The 14,394-nt window shown below is 42.7% G+C and overlaps 1 protein-coding gene across 3 annotated transcripts in view; it reads right to left on the bottom strand.

Moving 5' to 3' along the window:
* Window positions 1-2,040: 2,040 nt before the first annotated feature.
* The window catches only part of ldlrad3 (low density lipoprotein receptor class A domain containing 3), a 126,623-nt gene continuing 114,269 nt past the window's right edge, over window positions 2,041-14,394 (bottom strand). For all 3 annotated transcript variants that reach the window (XM_069895762.1, XM_069895772.1, XM_069895778.1), the window contains 2 exons: window positions 8,740-9,106; window positions 2,041-5,078 (listed from right to left, as the gene is read on the bottom strand). In XM_069895762.1, coding sequence (XP_069751863.1) covers window positions 4,886-5,078; window positions 8,740-9,106 — 560 coding nt within the window. In that variant the 3' untranslated portion in view covers window positions 2,041-4,885. The remainder of the gene's footprint in view (window positions 5,079-8,739; window positions 9,107-14,394) is intronic.

Genomic DNA, 14,394 nt, shown 5'->3' with positions numbered 1-14,394 from the left:
ATTACTTTGTTGAGCACCTCGGCTCTATCCACCGCAATAGCGTGGATCTCCCAGTAGCCACTCATTTCAATTCTCCATCCCATTCCCTTGCCGATATGTCTGACCATGGTCTTATGTACTGCCAGACTGAGACCACCCATGGAGGAACAACACCTCATCTTCCAACTGGGCACCCTCCATCAGATGGCATTAATATCGACTTCTCTGGCTTTTATCAAACCCCTCCACCCCCTTCTTCCCCATTGTCTCTCCATTCCCTGTCTCCTTTCGCACAGACATGATAAATTCTACCTAGTCCCTTATCACATCCAATGAACACCTTTTGTTGGTCTGGATTCCTCCCTCATTATTTGAATTCTGAGACTTTCTGGTATATCCTGCTTCTGCCTTTTCTAATTTTTCCTTGAAGAAGGGCTCAGTCAGGCCCAAAATGTCGGTGATATATCTTTGTCTCCTATAGACGCTGAAAAGACGTCCAGCGTTTCAGTGTGTTTATTACAATCACAACATCTGCAGTCTTTTGTGTTTCACTCACCACCAACGGGAATATTCCAGAGTGCAAGAGCATGAGCTGATGGATGCCCTGAAGGCTGGTACAACTGCCGCAAAGGAGAAGACAGTGTAGGAGTCTGGCAGCATAGGGTCCTGCCACCATTGAGGCATTGGGCCTTGTGTAACATCTCTCAAACACTCTGTGGATGTATTGTTTAACAAGGTAACACAAGTGGCATTAACACATTGTTGGAGACTGTATTGAAGGTACATGTAAAGATATGCAGCAATTATATTTACTATGGATTATGAATAAAGTATATTTTTGGAATAAAAATGTGGAGCTGCTCTATGAGACAATGGCCATTCCCAGTGTCTGATCTGATGCTCCATACTGATACACATACAAGAAACGCTTGATGAAGAAAATGATCTTCTAGAGGGCTGACAAGTGCTTTTCCACTAAAAGGTTGGGCAATGATCATGACTGCAGAGCAGTTTTAAATTTCTAATTTGACATTATTACAAAAATACTGGAGACGTGAAATAACAGGAAATGCTGTAAATTCTCAGAGTCAGGCAACAACTGCTGGTCGAGCAACGGCACTGGGAGAAAAAGAGCCATCGATGTTTCGAGCTGAAGCTCCTGATGTAGGTTTATGACCTGAAACACTAATCGTTCCTTTTCTCCCACAGATGCTGCTCGACCTGCTGAATTTCTGCAGTAGCTTGTGTTCGGCTTCCGATTCCGGTGTCTGTTGTGCCCTGTGCATCTCCATTTGTGGAGAGCTAATCTACAAAAACGACTCTGTCTCTATCTCCACAGATGCTGTCTGGCCTTTCTTAGTATTTTCACAACTTTTTCTTTTTCTCTGATGTTATTAATTCCTTATTAAATAGACCTATTGGAAACACAGCTATGGAAAATAAAATGGAAGACATTCATCTCTCTCTATAATTATTGACATAACCATTTTAAATCTTAACTGAATATAATTACTAATTTAATCTCATGATGTACATGTCCCTTAGGTAATAAATAATAACAAGATCTGAGAACAGACTGCAAAAAACTGGCACATATCCTTTGAAAATGGATGTGATCAGGATTAAAAAGCATTTGCTCAAGTACTTACAAAGGAACTATTATACTCGGTGTCTCGGGGGGGGGGGGGGGGGGCTCTCTTTTGCTTCTCTCTCTCTGACTTTAACTCTGAGTAAGAGGGACTTTGGAAATTCCTGCCGGTGGCAAATCTGCCTGCCCTGCAGCAGGCAAAAAGATATTTCATGTATATGACACTGTTTTATTACTTTGACAATAAATTGAATCTTGAATCTCTGGTAGAGAAATAAAAGATATGATCTTAAAGTTATTGGGAGACCATTCAGGGTGGAAAGAAGAACCCCGTACCTAGAGGGAAAGAGAAGTTCCGATGCCCGTAACATTCACCCAGAAGGTTCTGTGCTTTGAGAGCGGGACAAGAGTTTTTCCATCCTCTGGAGATTAAACAATTTTCCATTCCTCATGTTCTTTTTCACATATTTAATTTTGCAAAAAAAGTAAAATTGTACATAACCCTGCATATCATACATGTAATATATCTCTCATTAAATACTCACGTCAAAGCTATTGCAGTGAACAACTTTACAAATAAACTCTATTAGCCCACAGCTTCTAACAAAAAGGGCACTTAATCATTAAATAGGCACACAGTAGACACCATCTCAGAAGTGAGATCTACATTGGGCTGCATATTACCAAAATCTAGTTAAAACATTAAAAGACATGACTCTTTCTGATCTTTGACAAGCATATTGTTTCTTAGACACTGTAGAAGAGGAGACTCGGTACAATTTTGGATGGAAGCTGATTTGGATTCAGGTTCTTAGTGGTTGAGTATATGACTTGCTATTTTTGTAATTCAATTACCCAAGCAGCCGACACAGTGTCGCGAGTCACAAAGCACATGAAGAAGAAGTGCAAAGGGCAAGAAATAATTCAGTAGTGTTGTGGTTGCGTGGTTTGTTAGCAGCTGAATAATTGGTGCCAGGAGCAGCTGACGTTTATAAGCGATTCTTGTTCCCAAACATAAATTGTAACCAGCATGTCTAGGCAAGCCTATTCATGCAATGACTTGGGAGCTCAATTTCCCTACACAAGCTATTGAAACTTTCTTTTTCCTAATTTATCTTTTTGAATAACAATCCCCATGTGACTGCATCAAATGCATCACCAGCAGACAACTTTAAAGGCTGCCAGTAAAACCAATGTGCTTGCATGAAAATTTATTCAATGCAGAGAGAGAGATATAGAGAGAAAACGAACACCGCGGGGTAATAATCATCAAAACTGAACAGGAAGAAAAAATATCATTAAGAATTTGTATAATGAAAGGGAATGAAAATGGAGAGAGGGTTGGTACAGAAGGATGGTACCAATTGAAGATGTAGTATAGTGGGAGAGAAATTGTCTAAAATGTAAGGGTGAGAGCGAGAGAGTATATAATATCAGGATCAGTAAGTGATTAAAAAAGGGCTTGGTAAAGAATTCTATACATTGGGGGAATTATTGCAGTAGAATTTCTAAAGAGTGGGACTTTCCATTAATAAGAAATTCCCTGCACCACACCCAGTTCTCGATGTACAGAGGGATCGTTATTGGTGCTGTAAACTCACATGAACTGTAATGGGACCAGGTTTTGTGCAGTGTTATTTAGAGGAGGAAAGAGATATTGACAGTGGGAAGGGGGTTTGTACAGTAAGGTGCTTATCCTTCCAATGTTACCAATTTGTTGTAATGGCTTTCTTAATTTGTGAGGACTCAAATAAAATTTGGTTTGATGAAGTGTGACTCTTAGCTATAGGTTGATATTAATGAATTTGGATCAATTGGAGTAAGTTTGATACCATGGATTTGGAAAAAAAGCAACGAATTATTGTTTACCCCTATTAAGTTCTGTGTGTTCCTCTGCTGTGTGGGTTTGATCAGCTGCGTTATGGGCTTGTGGTTTTGTTTGACTTGTAACAGAACAACCAATCCCGAATATCATAGAAGTTTAAAAAGAACAATCAACCACAACACCAAATTTAGCACAATGGATTGAAATGTGAAGAGAGTTTTGAGTCCAACCATGAGGTTACAGCATTGCTGGATGTATATGATTCTTCTCAGATCCTCATGTGTCCCAATGTTTATAACTCAGAATCCACTGAAACCTTGCAGGTGGTATCATCAGCCTGTTACCAGGAGGGGCAGAATCCAAATTGTATCTAGTTACAGGGTATCAATATCCAGCTGAAGGCTTCTATTTCTCCTGGAGGCTTGTGCTCTTGAATGATGTACCTAAGCTATTGCGTTGTGTTCTGCTGCAAGGTGAGATGAAAGACTACTGAGTTATGCCATTATTTCTGCCACACAGTTAGCACAATGCTGTTAGCGCCAGCAATTGGAACCAGGGTTCGAATCCAGCGCTGTCTGTAAGGAGTTTATACGTTCTCCCCATATCTGCGGGGTGGGTTTCCTCCCACTGTTCAAAACATACCGGGAGTTGTAGATTAATTGGGTGTAATTGGGCAGAACAGGCTCATGGGCCAAAAGTGCTTAGTACTGTATATATGTCTAAATTTAAAAAAATTAAATTTAAATGTAATCACAAGGGCACCTTGAGTAATGCAGTGGCTTCTGCATACATCACCTCAGGTCTCTGCTGAGGAGAACCCCTCCTTCAGATACAGTCAGCTAAACATCAGCCCGAGGATGGAAGGACAGAAAAGGATCACAATCCAAAGAAACAGATGACAATTGGCATGCAGTAATGGTACAAGCTGGATCCTGAGAGAAGATCAGTAAGAAAGCGTGGATGTTTTATTTTCAGATTTTGAAGTGCAATGGAACAAGCATTTGCATGTGTAAAATCAACACAATTCTGCTCATCTCCATTTTGCTCATTTACAAGACATGATGTTTTCCAGTGATTCCGACTTCTGTGGGTGCCTTGTGCGCAGTTGCTTTGAGACAGTGTGTCCCAGTATCTGCAACAGAGACCTGTTAGCAAACACGCATCTCAAAACTTCATATCCTTGCATTTTTTATTAGGTTACCAATCCAGGTTACTTCATAATAAATTCCTCACTGGCTCCCAAATGGTTGCCTGAGTCCAAGATCATTTTCTTGGCTATCCCTGATGACTCTAGCGCCAAACATTGGAATGGCAGCTGGATTTTGCTACTCATCCAGATGCCACAGTCATTCCTTCACAATGAAGAGAGGAAACAAGTCAACACGATTAAAGTTTGTGTTTTGATTTTGCTTCTCAAGTTAAATCCTTCAACAAGTGTGCCGTGAGTGACACCTGGTGCAAGAACACAAATGCTTCCACAATACGGCTTTTGCTCACAGCTCTCCTTCTGATCTGGTGTTGAGCAGGCAGTCTCTCATTTCAGTGCTCTCCCGTAGGCTGTTGGGATGCTCCGAACTCAAGGTGCTCCCTGCCCGGGAACGGTAAGGAGGCAGTTCAGGATGGCTGGGAATCTCTGTGTCCAAGTGGTACGGAGGTGGGGGGAGGTCGAACCATGGTGGCCTGGTGCTGATGAAGAAAGGTAATGTGAGTACAGGCAAATACAGAGCAAGGAGAAAGGAATCTGATACTGATCAAAGGTCAGGAGGGTTTCCAATCATCTTCCAGGATTCCCTATGATTTTTCCAGGAGCCTTGCTGTAACATCTATTAGAAAAGGAGAGAATCTGGGGAAAAGGAAGCTTTCTTCTAATGTAACATCTGCAAGATCCAAATATGTCACATAATGGGTGGGAGAATGACTGAATTTCTTTTTACAATTTCCCATATTTCAAATTACCAGAGGAATGGGGTGCATTACCTTCTTAGGTACGAGAAGGGAAAATGATAGAACTACTCAGCATCTGTGGGATGTTTCAGGTCTGAGGGCTTCTGACAAAGTGTCTCCCACCTGAAATATCAGCTCTGTTTTATTCCCACAGATGCGGACTGATCTGCCAAATATTTCTAGCATTTTCTGTTTTTATTTTAGGCTTTCAGCAGTTGGATTTAAAAATTTAAAAAAAATCTTCAATAACGTGATTTTGTTCTGAAAACAGGGCTGTGACATAGTGATTTGATGACTTTTGAATGGAATTTTGAGTCTTCTTGTAATCTCCCCCTGCAGCCCAAAGTAACAGTAGAAATCATGATTACAGCCCCACTATACATTTAACTGTGCTTTGGTGAGCCGGTGTGCTCATTTTCTCCCATCACTGAAAGAATCTCAGTTCATCAAGGAGTATTGCAGCAGTGAGCTTGCGTTTGTTTCCATGTGGGAAGTCTCAGTAATGCTTAAGATAGATTTGGATTGGCAGGGTGTCAGGGAAGTGTACTGTGTGGTGGAAGACAGCAAGAATATTGTAATTGATTTAGAATAATGGAATTATATATTCTATATAGGTTTATCAACACTCTGAGGCACTAACATTGTACTAACATTGTATAAAATACTGGGGAGATCATGTTTAATGAGCTGTAAATAGCTTAATTAGTATGTTTTGTTGCAGTAATTGGTCATGTGACAGGAAGTTGTTTGATCATGTGAATAAAAGGAAGAGATGTTTGCCTCAACCTTGATTGAGTGGTATCAAGGACCATTGAAGAGTCATGGCATTTGCTGTTGCCAGGAACAGTAGGGTGGGCTCAGGAATGGAACAAACTGTCCAGGTACTAATTGAATGTAGTAAAAAATTTATTTAGAATGCAACAATTGGATCATAATCATATTGTAATAAATCTTTGTCCTGCAGCAATGTGGCCAAGGATCTGAGCCTGGGGTCAGGGGCCTTGAACATCGGAGGTTAGGAAAATCATAAGGAATGGGAAGGATTGATGGGTTGAGAGGAGATGTGACTGAAGGTGCAAGTTATAGGGGTCCCGAACCAGAGAAGGGTGCTCAGTGACTATTGAGTGGTAACATCCTGTGAGTGACTGAAATTGTATTGGTTGGGTACAACCTGGTTGAACTTCTCTAGTGATGCAAAGTAATCCAGAAATGGGTATCACCTTGATTCACTCTGGGTAAACTTTTCAATTGCATCAAACTGGAAACAAAGTTGAATTACATAATGCAAAAGGGCCATTTTTTATTTAATGGGGGCTTGATAATGAGGGCTTGATAATGAGGGGACATTAAGAAGATGCTTACTTTGACAGCCCCATTAATCTGAGTCTCACTAACCGGGACCTATTAAGGAGCTTCACAGTCTCATCAAGGAATTAATTAGATTAAAAGGCCATTAAACCTCATATTGCACTAATACCTCTTTCATCATAATTCCAATATTCACTCCATATATGGCCAGCTACTTTTCCAATTCCCAAAAAACAATGAGGGTTCTTTGCCACAACGACATTGCCCACGTTCACAACGACATTGCCCACGTTCACAACGACATTGCCCACGTTCACAACGACATTGCCCACGTTCACAACGACATTGCCCACGTTCACAACGACATTGCCCACGTTCACAACGACATTGCTCACGTTCACAACGACATTGCCCACGTTCACAACGACATTGCCCACGTTCACAACTTCTTCCATGTCTGAAAGGGCATGAATGTCAGATGGAGTGGAAATGCTCCTATCAGTTTCCCTCCAAGTTGCAAGGAACCTGGACTTGAAAAGTTACTGTCATTCCATTAAACTTCATCCGAAAGCACTGCAAATCCATAGTGGTACAAGAAGGCAACTCGCCATCACATCATGTACAATAAAACAGGAGCATTAAATATTGGCCCAGACAATGAAAAAAGAACTCTCACTCATGGCAACACAATGATTAGGTCATTTATTTATCAGGGCCCCATTAAGCAGGCAATCTTACTGATGGTGCCTTTTTAAGTGAGACTCTCACCATGTGATTCCTGTCACACAGATGGGGATCTAAGTTGATAGGCACATGGACAAGAATGTGAAATCAACCCTGGCTTGAAGTGAACATAGGCAGCAGGTGAAGTTCATGTTTCCAACTGAATAAAGCAATAACCAGCCTGGACTACCTTTATTGCTCTGTGACAACATTGTGCATAGTGAACTCCAGTTAAAGCTTGCCTGTACTGTTATAACATTGCATTCATCTTTAAATGAGTGGTCCACTGAGGATGGAACAGGTACTGGAGATCAATTCTGTCCCAACGCCTAGGAAATTAGAGTTTCCCAATACATTTAGTCAGGACGCAATCATAAGGAGAAAATCCCATCACCATTTCAGGATCAGTTTATCAAGCACTTGTTTCATTTAATAGCTGCAAGTTGCTCCAACACACTTGAAGGTTTCTGGATTTGACTAAAAGTTAAGGATTCAAAGACTCCTTTTCCAGGGCAGAAAAGATTCCAACACAGAGATTCTATTGTTCCCATGTTTTTATTCTGACCTAGGTTGTGGATGTCATAGCCAGGCCAGCATTTATTCTCCATTATTAATTGCCCTTGGGAAAGTGGTAGCAAGACAATACCTTAAACCACTGCAGCTTTATATCCCTGTAGGGATGAAAAGAACAGTGAATGACTCCTAAGTCGAGATGGTGTGTGACTTGAAGGGTAGTTAGAGGGATTGGTGTTCCAGTGCCTTTGATGTTCAGATGGTAAAGACTGTGGGTGCACCAGGAGTTGCTGAAGAAGCTTTGGCCAACCGTTGAAGTGTATCGCCTATGGGAAAGGATTATTAAGGTGATAGACAGGGTAATGGTCAGACAGACTATTTTGTCACCAAACCCTGTGCAGCTTCGAGCTGTTTCCTTCAGCTCCAGCAACCCGAGTTCAACCCTGACCTCTGGCGCTGTCTGTGTGGAGTTTTCACGTCCTCCCTGTGACCACGTGGATTTCTCCCAGGTGCTCTGGGTTCCTCCCACATCCCAAAGCCACGTGGATTGGTCATTGTTGAATGCCCCTCGTGTTTAGGTGGGTGGTAGAATTAGAGGGTGAGCTAATGGAATAAGATTGGAATGAATGATGAGAGCTTATTATCGTACACATATGTACAATGTACAGATGCAATGAGAATTTTTTTTCTTTCGGAGCTACATATAGACACTCTCAAAAAATAAAATAAATTAACAGTGTTGCCTGTAGGACCTAATTCCATGACTCTAAGACAAAAGACAGCCATATTGTACCTTGACACCAACCATTTTGCTTGAGAGTTAGTCAAACAAGCTATTAATGGATCATTGCTTCCTTACCTCTGTTCCAGCACAGCCTCGGAGTAGGAGGGCGGTATCTCTTCTGCAGCCAGAGGCTGATGATACATGGAACTGGAGGTAACCTGGATGCCATTGCTGGTGTTGTAGGTAACACTGCAGTGGTGGGTGCGGTCCAGGATGACCAGCCGGGACAGGAGTAATGGGTGCTGCAGGCGGTGCAGGGGCGGCGTGACGTGGCCGATCAGGTTGTTGCGTTTCCTGTGATGGTGCAGCACCATCGCCAGTAGTGCCATCAGCAGGACAAAGACGACGGAGCTGCCTATGATGGCGAAGATGACGCTGGGATAGTACGGGAATATCCGGATGTCGGACGGCACGTAGTCACGACCTCCTCCCATGGTGTCGTCTGGAGAGAGGAAAAGTCGGGAATTAGTAAGGACAATGGATATTCCAGGCAGGCACAGAGTCAATGGATCTCGTGCAATCTGTACACAGAAACTGGCCAGTACTAATACTGTTCAAAATGCTTTATGTCCACGGCAAAGTCTCCCTAAAATAATATGGAGTGATATTATCTTACGATTGACAAAGATTGGTGATTTTTATGAGTTAACTCATGACATGATGTCTCTCATGTAAATCAGAGGCCATGCATTTTTGAGATGAGAGTTTACTGTCATATACATATGTACAATGTACAGATGCACTGAAATATATATATTAAAAAAAATATAAAAAAAATTATATATATATATATATATATATAAATAAATATATGAAGTCTGGATCATGTGGTAATGAGCCCAGTTGAGCAGGGGGGCAGTGCTAATTTTTTAGGTGCCAGAGGTCACCAAAAATGGCGAGAAGGAGATGCTGGAGCAGTCCCATGAGGAGCAAAGCTGCTCCCTGAGGTGCCGGAGCGACACTCCATTGAGCTCAGGCAGCACTTCACCCCTGCAGTTGAGCTCATTGACTATGCAGCACTCATTCCCAATAACTCTAGACCAGTGGTTTTCAAAGTCTCTCCCTAAACTCACATTCCGGCTTAAGTAATCCCTCTGCCATCAGTGCTCTGTGATTAGTAAGGGATTGCTTAAGGTGGTACGTGAGTGGGAAGGTTGAGAACCACTGCTCTAGATCCAATTATTACTGAAATATTTTGCTTTGAGAAAAATTGTCAATGGCCCACTTCCTTTGGAGTTCTGAAACCGTGCACATGATGAGTCAATGATGGACGATTAAAACAGTGGGTTTCAAACATTTTCCTTCCACCCACATAGCACCTTAACCAATCCCTTACAGAGCACCTATGGCAGAGGGATTGCTTAAGGTGGAATGCTTGTTGGGGGTGGTGGGCTGTGAGTTTGAAAACCACTACTCTAGACTAATATTAATCAGTTAAGATACTGAGGCAGGGTCATGCTTTGAATGATGTAATGGGTGAGAGAGGGAGAAAACACGCTCAGCCCCCATGAAGCCCCTCTGCAATTCATTGGCAGACAACGTAACCCCGTCTCCAGTTTTGCCTTCTTGTCAAGGCTTTCTCCATGTTTCCGACTGCCCCCAAAGGAATCACACAGTGGTGGATGCCATGAACAGGAGATCACTCTGCCCATCACGTCTGTGCCTGCTCCATGTAAGAGTCATCCAGCCAATCTCACTCCCTCCCAGCTTTTGTCTACTTTGTTTTCAGGTGCCCATTCAGTTTGTTTTCCTGTAACATAATAGCAACTGCCTGCGTTAACTACCCCTGTTCTGCAATCCAAATACTATTCACAAGGAACGAGTTGTCTTCAAAACACAAAAAAATGCTGGAGGAACTCACCTGGTTGAGCAACATCACTGAAGGGACAAATAACACTGGATAACAAAAATGTTGCTACCTGAACACTTTTGGGTGTATTTTATGGATTTTGGACTGCTGATCACGAAAATCATCTTACAATTTACAAGTGCCCACTGTATCGTCTTTTAGACGTAATCTATTTTTGTGATTTCCTGTCATATTTTAAGTCTGCTTCAAGCATACAAAACCATGAAGTACAACATAGCAATGAAAAAATTTTCTGCTTTTGCATTTGGAGGTCTTCCCTGCTGATTTTGGTGCAGTCAGTGACGAACATGGTGAATGTTTTCACAAGGACATTGCAACCGTGGAAAAGCGATATCAGAGCCACTGGAATTCATCAATGTTGCCGATTGTCAGACACTGACATGAGAGGCATCAGATGCTGAGTACAAACAAAAATCAGCGGCAAAACATTTCTAGGTCAGTTGAACTAACGCAATATGTCAGCATCACTATGTGGTTAAACATGCTAAATGCAAATCCAGTTTATTGTCATCTGATTGTACAAGTCTTTCTTTGGCTTGGCTTCGCGGACGAAGATTTATGGAGGGGGTAAAAAGTCCACGTCAGCTGCAGGCTCGTTTGTGGCTGACCAGTCCGATGCGGGACAGGCAGACACGATTGCAGCGGTTGCAAGGGAAAATTGGTTGGTTGGGGTTGGGTGTTGGGTTTTTCCTCCTTTGCCTTTTGTCAGTGAGGTGGGCTCTGCGGTCTTCTTCAAAGGAGGCTGCTGCCCGCCAAACTGTGAGGCGCCAAGATGCACGGTTTGAGGCGTTATCAGCCCACTGGCGGTGGTCAATGTGGCAGGCACCAAGAGATTTCTTTAGGCAGTCCTTGTACCTTTTCTTTGGTGCACCTCTGTCACGGTGGCCAGTGGAGAGCTCGCCATATAATACGATCTTGGGAAGGCGATGGTCCTCCATTCTGGAGACGTGACCCATCCAGCGCAGCTGGATCTTCAGCAGCGTGGACTCGATGCTGTCGACCTCTGCCATCTCGAGTACCTCGACGTTAGGGGTGTGAGCGCTCCAATGGATGTTGAGGATGGAGCGGAGACAACGCTGGTGGAAGCGTTCTAGGAGCCGTAGGTGGTGCCGGTAGAGGACCCATGATTCGGAGCCGAACAGGAGTGTGGGTATGACAACGGCTCTGTATACGCTTATCTTTGTGAGGTTTTTCAGTTGGTTGTTTTTCCAGACTCTTTTGTGTAGTCTTCCAAAGGCGCTATTTGCCTTGGCGAGTCTGTTGTCTATCTCATTGTCGATCCTTGCATCTGATGAAATGGTGCAGCCGAGATAGGTAAACTGGTTGACCGTTTTGAGTTTTGTGTGCCCGATGGAGATGTGGGGGGGCTGGTAGTCATGGTGGGGAGCTGGCTGATGGAGGACCTCAGTTTTCTTCAGGCTGACTTCCAGGCCAAACATTTTGGCAGTTTCCGCAAAGCAGGACGTCAAGCGCTGAAGAGCTGGCTCTGAATGGGCAACTAAAGCGGCATCATCTGCAAAGAGTAGTTCACGGACAAGTTTCTCTTGTGTCTTGGTGTGAGGCGCCTGATTGTACAAGTACAACTCAACAAAACAGCATTCTCCGGTGCTCGGTGCAAAACAGTCAGACATACACACATACAGACAAACAATATATACGCAGGACAAGTATTTCATCTATTAGAATAAATAAATAAATATTGCTTCAATGAAAGTCGATTTAATTTTTCTCCCACTTCCAGCAAATTTGAAATCATCTTTGTGTTCATGTTAGGTTAAAATCCCCAATTGTTTGTCAAGAAGCAAACCTTTTGGGAAAAAAAATTGTTGCCCAGTATAATTATTCATTATTTTCTCTCCACTGAAGCTGCCTGGCCTGTGGAATATTTTTTGTTCTCCAGATTCTGAGGTCTTGTATTTCTTCAAGATATTTTTGGTTCTTTTTATCAATCACCCGCATTCTCTGTCTCCTGGTTTATTTATCCCTCTATCAATGCAAACAGATTCTCTCTATCTACTTTGTCTTTAAGGTTAAGCTTGTTGGTATTTCCATCAGATTCCCTCCCGACTTGGCCCATCTATAAGAATGACAAACTGTAAGGGATGCAGAGGGGAATTACCAGGATGTTGCTGGGGCTGAAGGGCATGAATTATAGGGAGAGGTTGGATAGATTGTGCCTTTATTGCTCAGATAGGAGGCTGAGGAGTGACCATGTTGAGGTTGATAAAGTCACGAGGTGTGTGGATAAATTGAATCCTCAGTCTTTTTCCTGGGCAGTGTTTCCTCTTGGCTCTGCGCACGCACGTGTGCACAAAACAGACTGTCCGTGTGCGCATACCAGCACAAGTCCTTCCATGTGCGCGCGCACACTAGCCCATCAGGAAGACTGTTCCTGGGATAGATGATTCAGGAACTATAGGCCGTAGATTTAAGGCGAGAGGGGAGAGGTTTAAGACAGACCTGGGGTTAACCTTTTCACTCAGAGAGTAGTGTACAAACTGTCAGAATAAAATGCAGAAGCAGGAGTAATTTTGACATTCAAAAGGCATTTGGACAGATTTCTGAAAAGGAAGGGTTTACGAGCATATGGACAAAATACAGGCAAATAAGACTAGCCCAGAATGGATGAATGGGGCCAAAGGGCCTGTTCTCTGCTGTATGACTCGGTCACTCTAACCCTTCCCTGTTCTCTTTTAGATATATAATCATATATATAAGATATATATCATATAAGATAGATATAGATATATCTATATGTATCTTACCATTAAACCACAGAAACAGGCTCTTTAATCCATCTAGCTTGTGCTAAACTATTATTTCACTTAGTCCCCACAATCTGCACTCAGACTTTAGCCCTCCATACCTCTCCCATCCTTGTACCTGTTTAAACTGTTTAAATAAAATATTTTAAACCATTACAATAAAAGATTATCAGTTAGCCTTTTCTCTAAGATAACAATCACCATTAAAAGTTGTTTACATATATATTGTGTGGATGCTGGGGGAGTTCTAGCAGGCACTGCAGGGCTCCACACACAGTGCCAGACACCTGGATTCAATCCCAGCCTTGAGCACCATATGTGTGGAGTTTGCATGTTCTTGCTGTGTCTGAATGGGATTCCCCCAAGAGCATGCATGGTTGCCCCAAAACTTGCACTGCCTGCCTGTTGGCAGTTCTGGACAGAACTGCTGGCAAAGGTCTTCAAGAATAATGATATGGTATCACTAGCAAGCAGCCTGATACTCTCGCTGAACAGAAAGATGCCACCCATGGGCACACTGCTGTCCTCGCTGAGCAGAGAGATACCACCCATAGACACACTGCTGTCCTCACTGAGCAGAGAGAGATGCCACCCATGGGCACACTGCTGTCCTCGCTGAGCAGAGATAGGACTCGAAAGTAATTTGAGTGAAGAGATTTCGTTGCCTCTTTGATCTGAGAGCCTCAACCATTCCTCGGAGACTGTGACTGTCAGTTCTAGACATTCCAGCCAAGGGGAAGATCATCCCCACATCACCCTGTCATGACCCAGAAGAATATTGTTTATTTCCATGAGATCGCCTTGCATTCTTCTAAACTTTCAAGCGTAGAGTTCCAGTCAGTCTGCTTAATCACTTCTCCAAGGACCCATCCTAGAAATGTTTGCAAAATTATTCTCAAAGGAAATAATATTGCAGCCTTCTATACAGAAGAGATCTCCAAACGACTTGGCCTTGCTGTGTCTCTTATGCTTCATTCTTTCCAATTAAATGATGTCCCTTCACGGTTCATCAAGAAACTGAAGTTACTTTCTTTGAAAGTTGCACTGATATACAGAGCCCTGCTCTGAAGTTTTTAATGAGCACAAGATAGCTTC

The sequence above is a fragment of the Narcine bancroftii genome, chromosome 1 (assembly GCF_036971445.1).
Source record: "Narcine bancroftii isolate sNarBan1 chromosome 1, sNarBan1.hap1, whole genome shotgun sequence".
NCBI classification, from domain to species: Eukaryota; Metazoa; Chordata; class Chondrichthyes; order Torpediniformes; family Narcinidae; genus Narcine; species Narcine bancroftii.
Note: the sequence above shows the minus strand (reverse complement) of the source record. Positions and strands in the feature narration are given on the sequence as shown.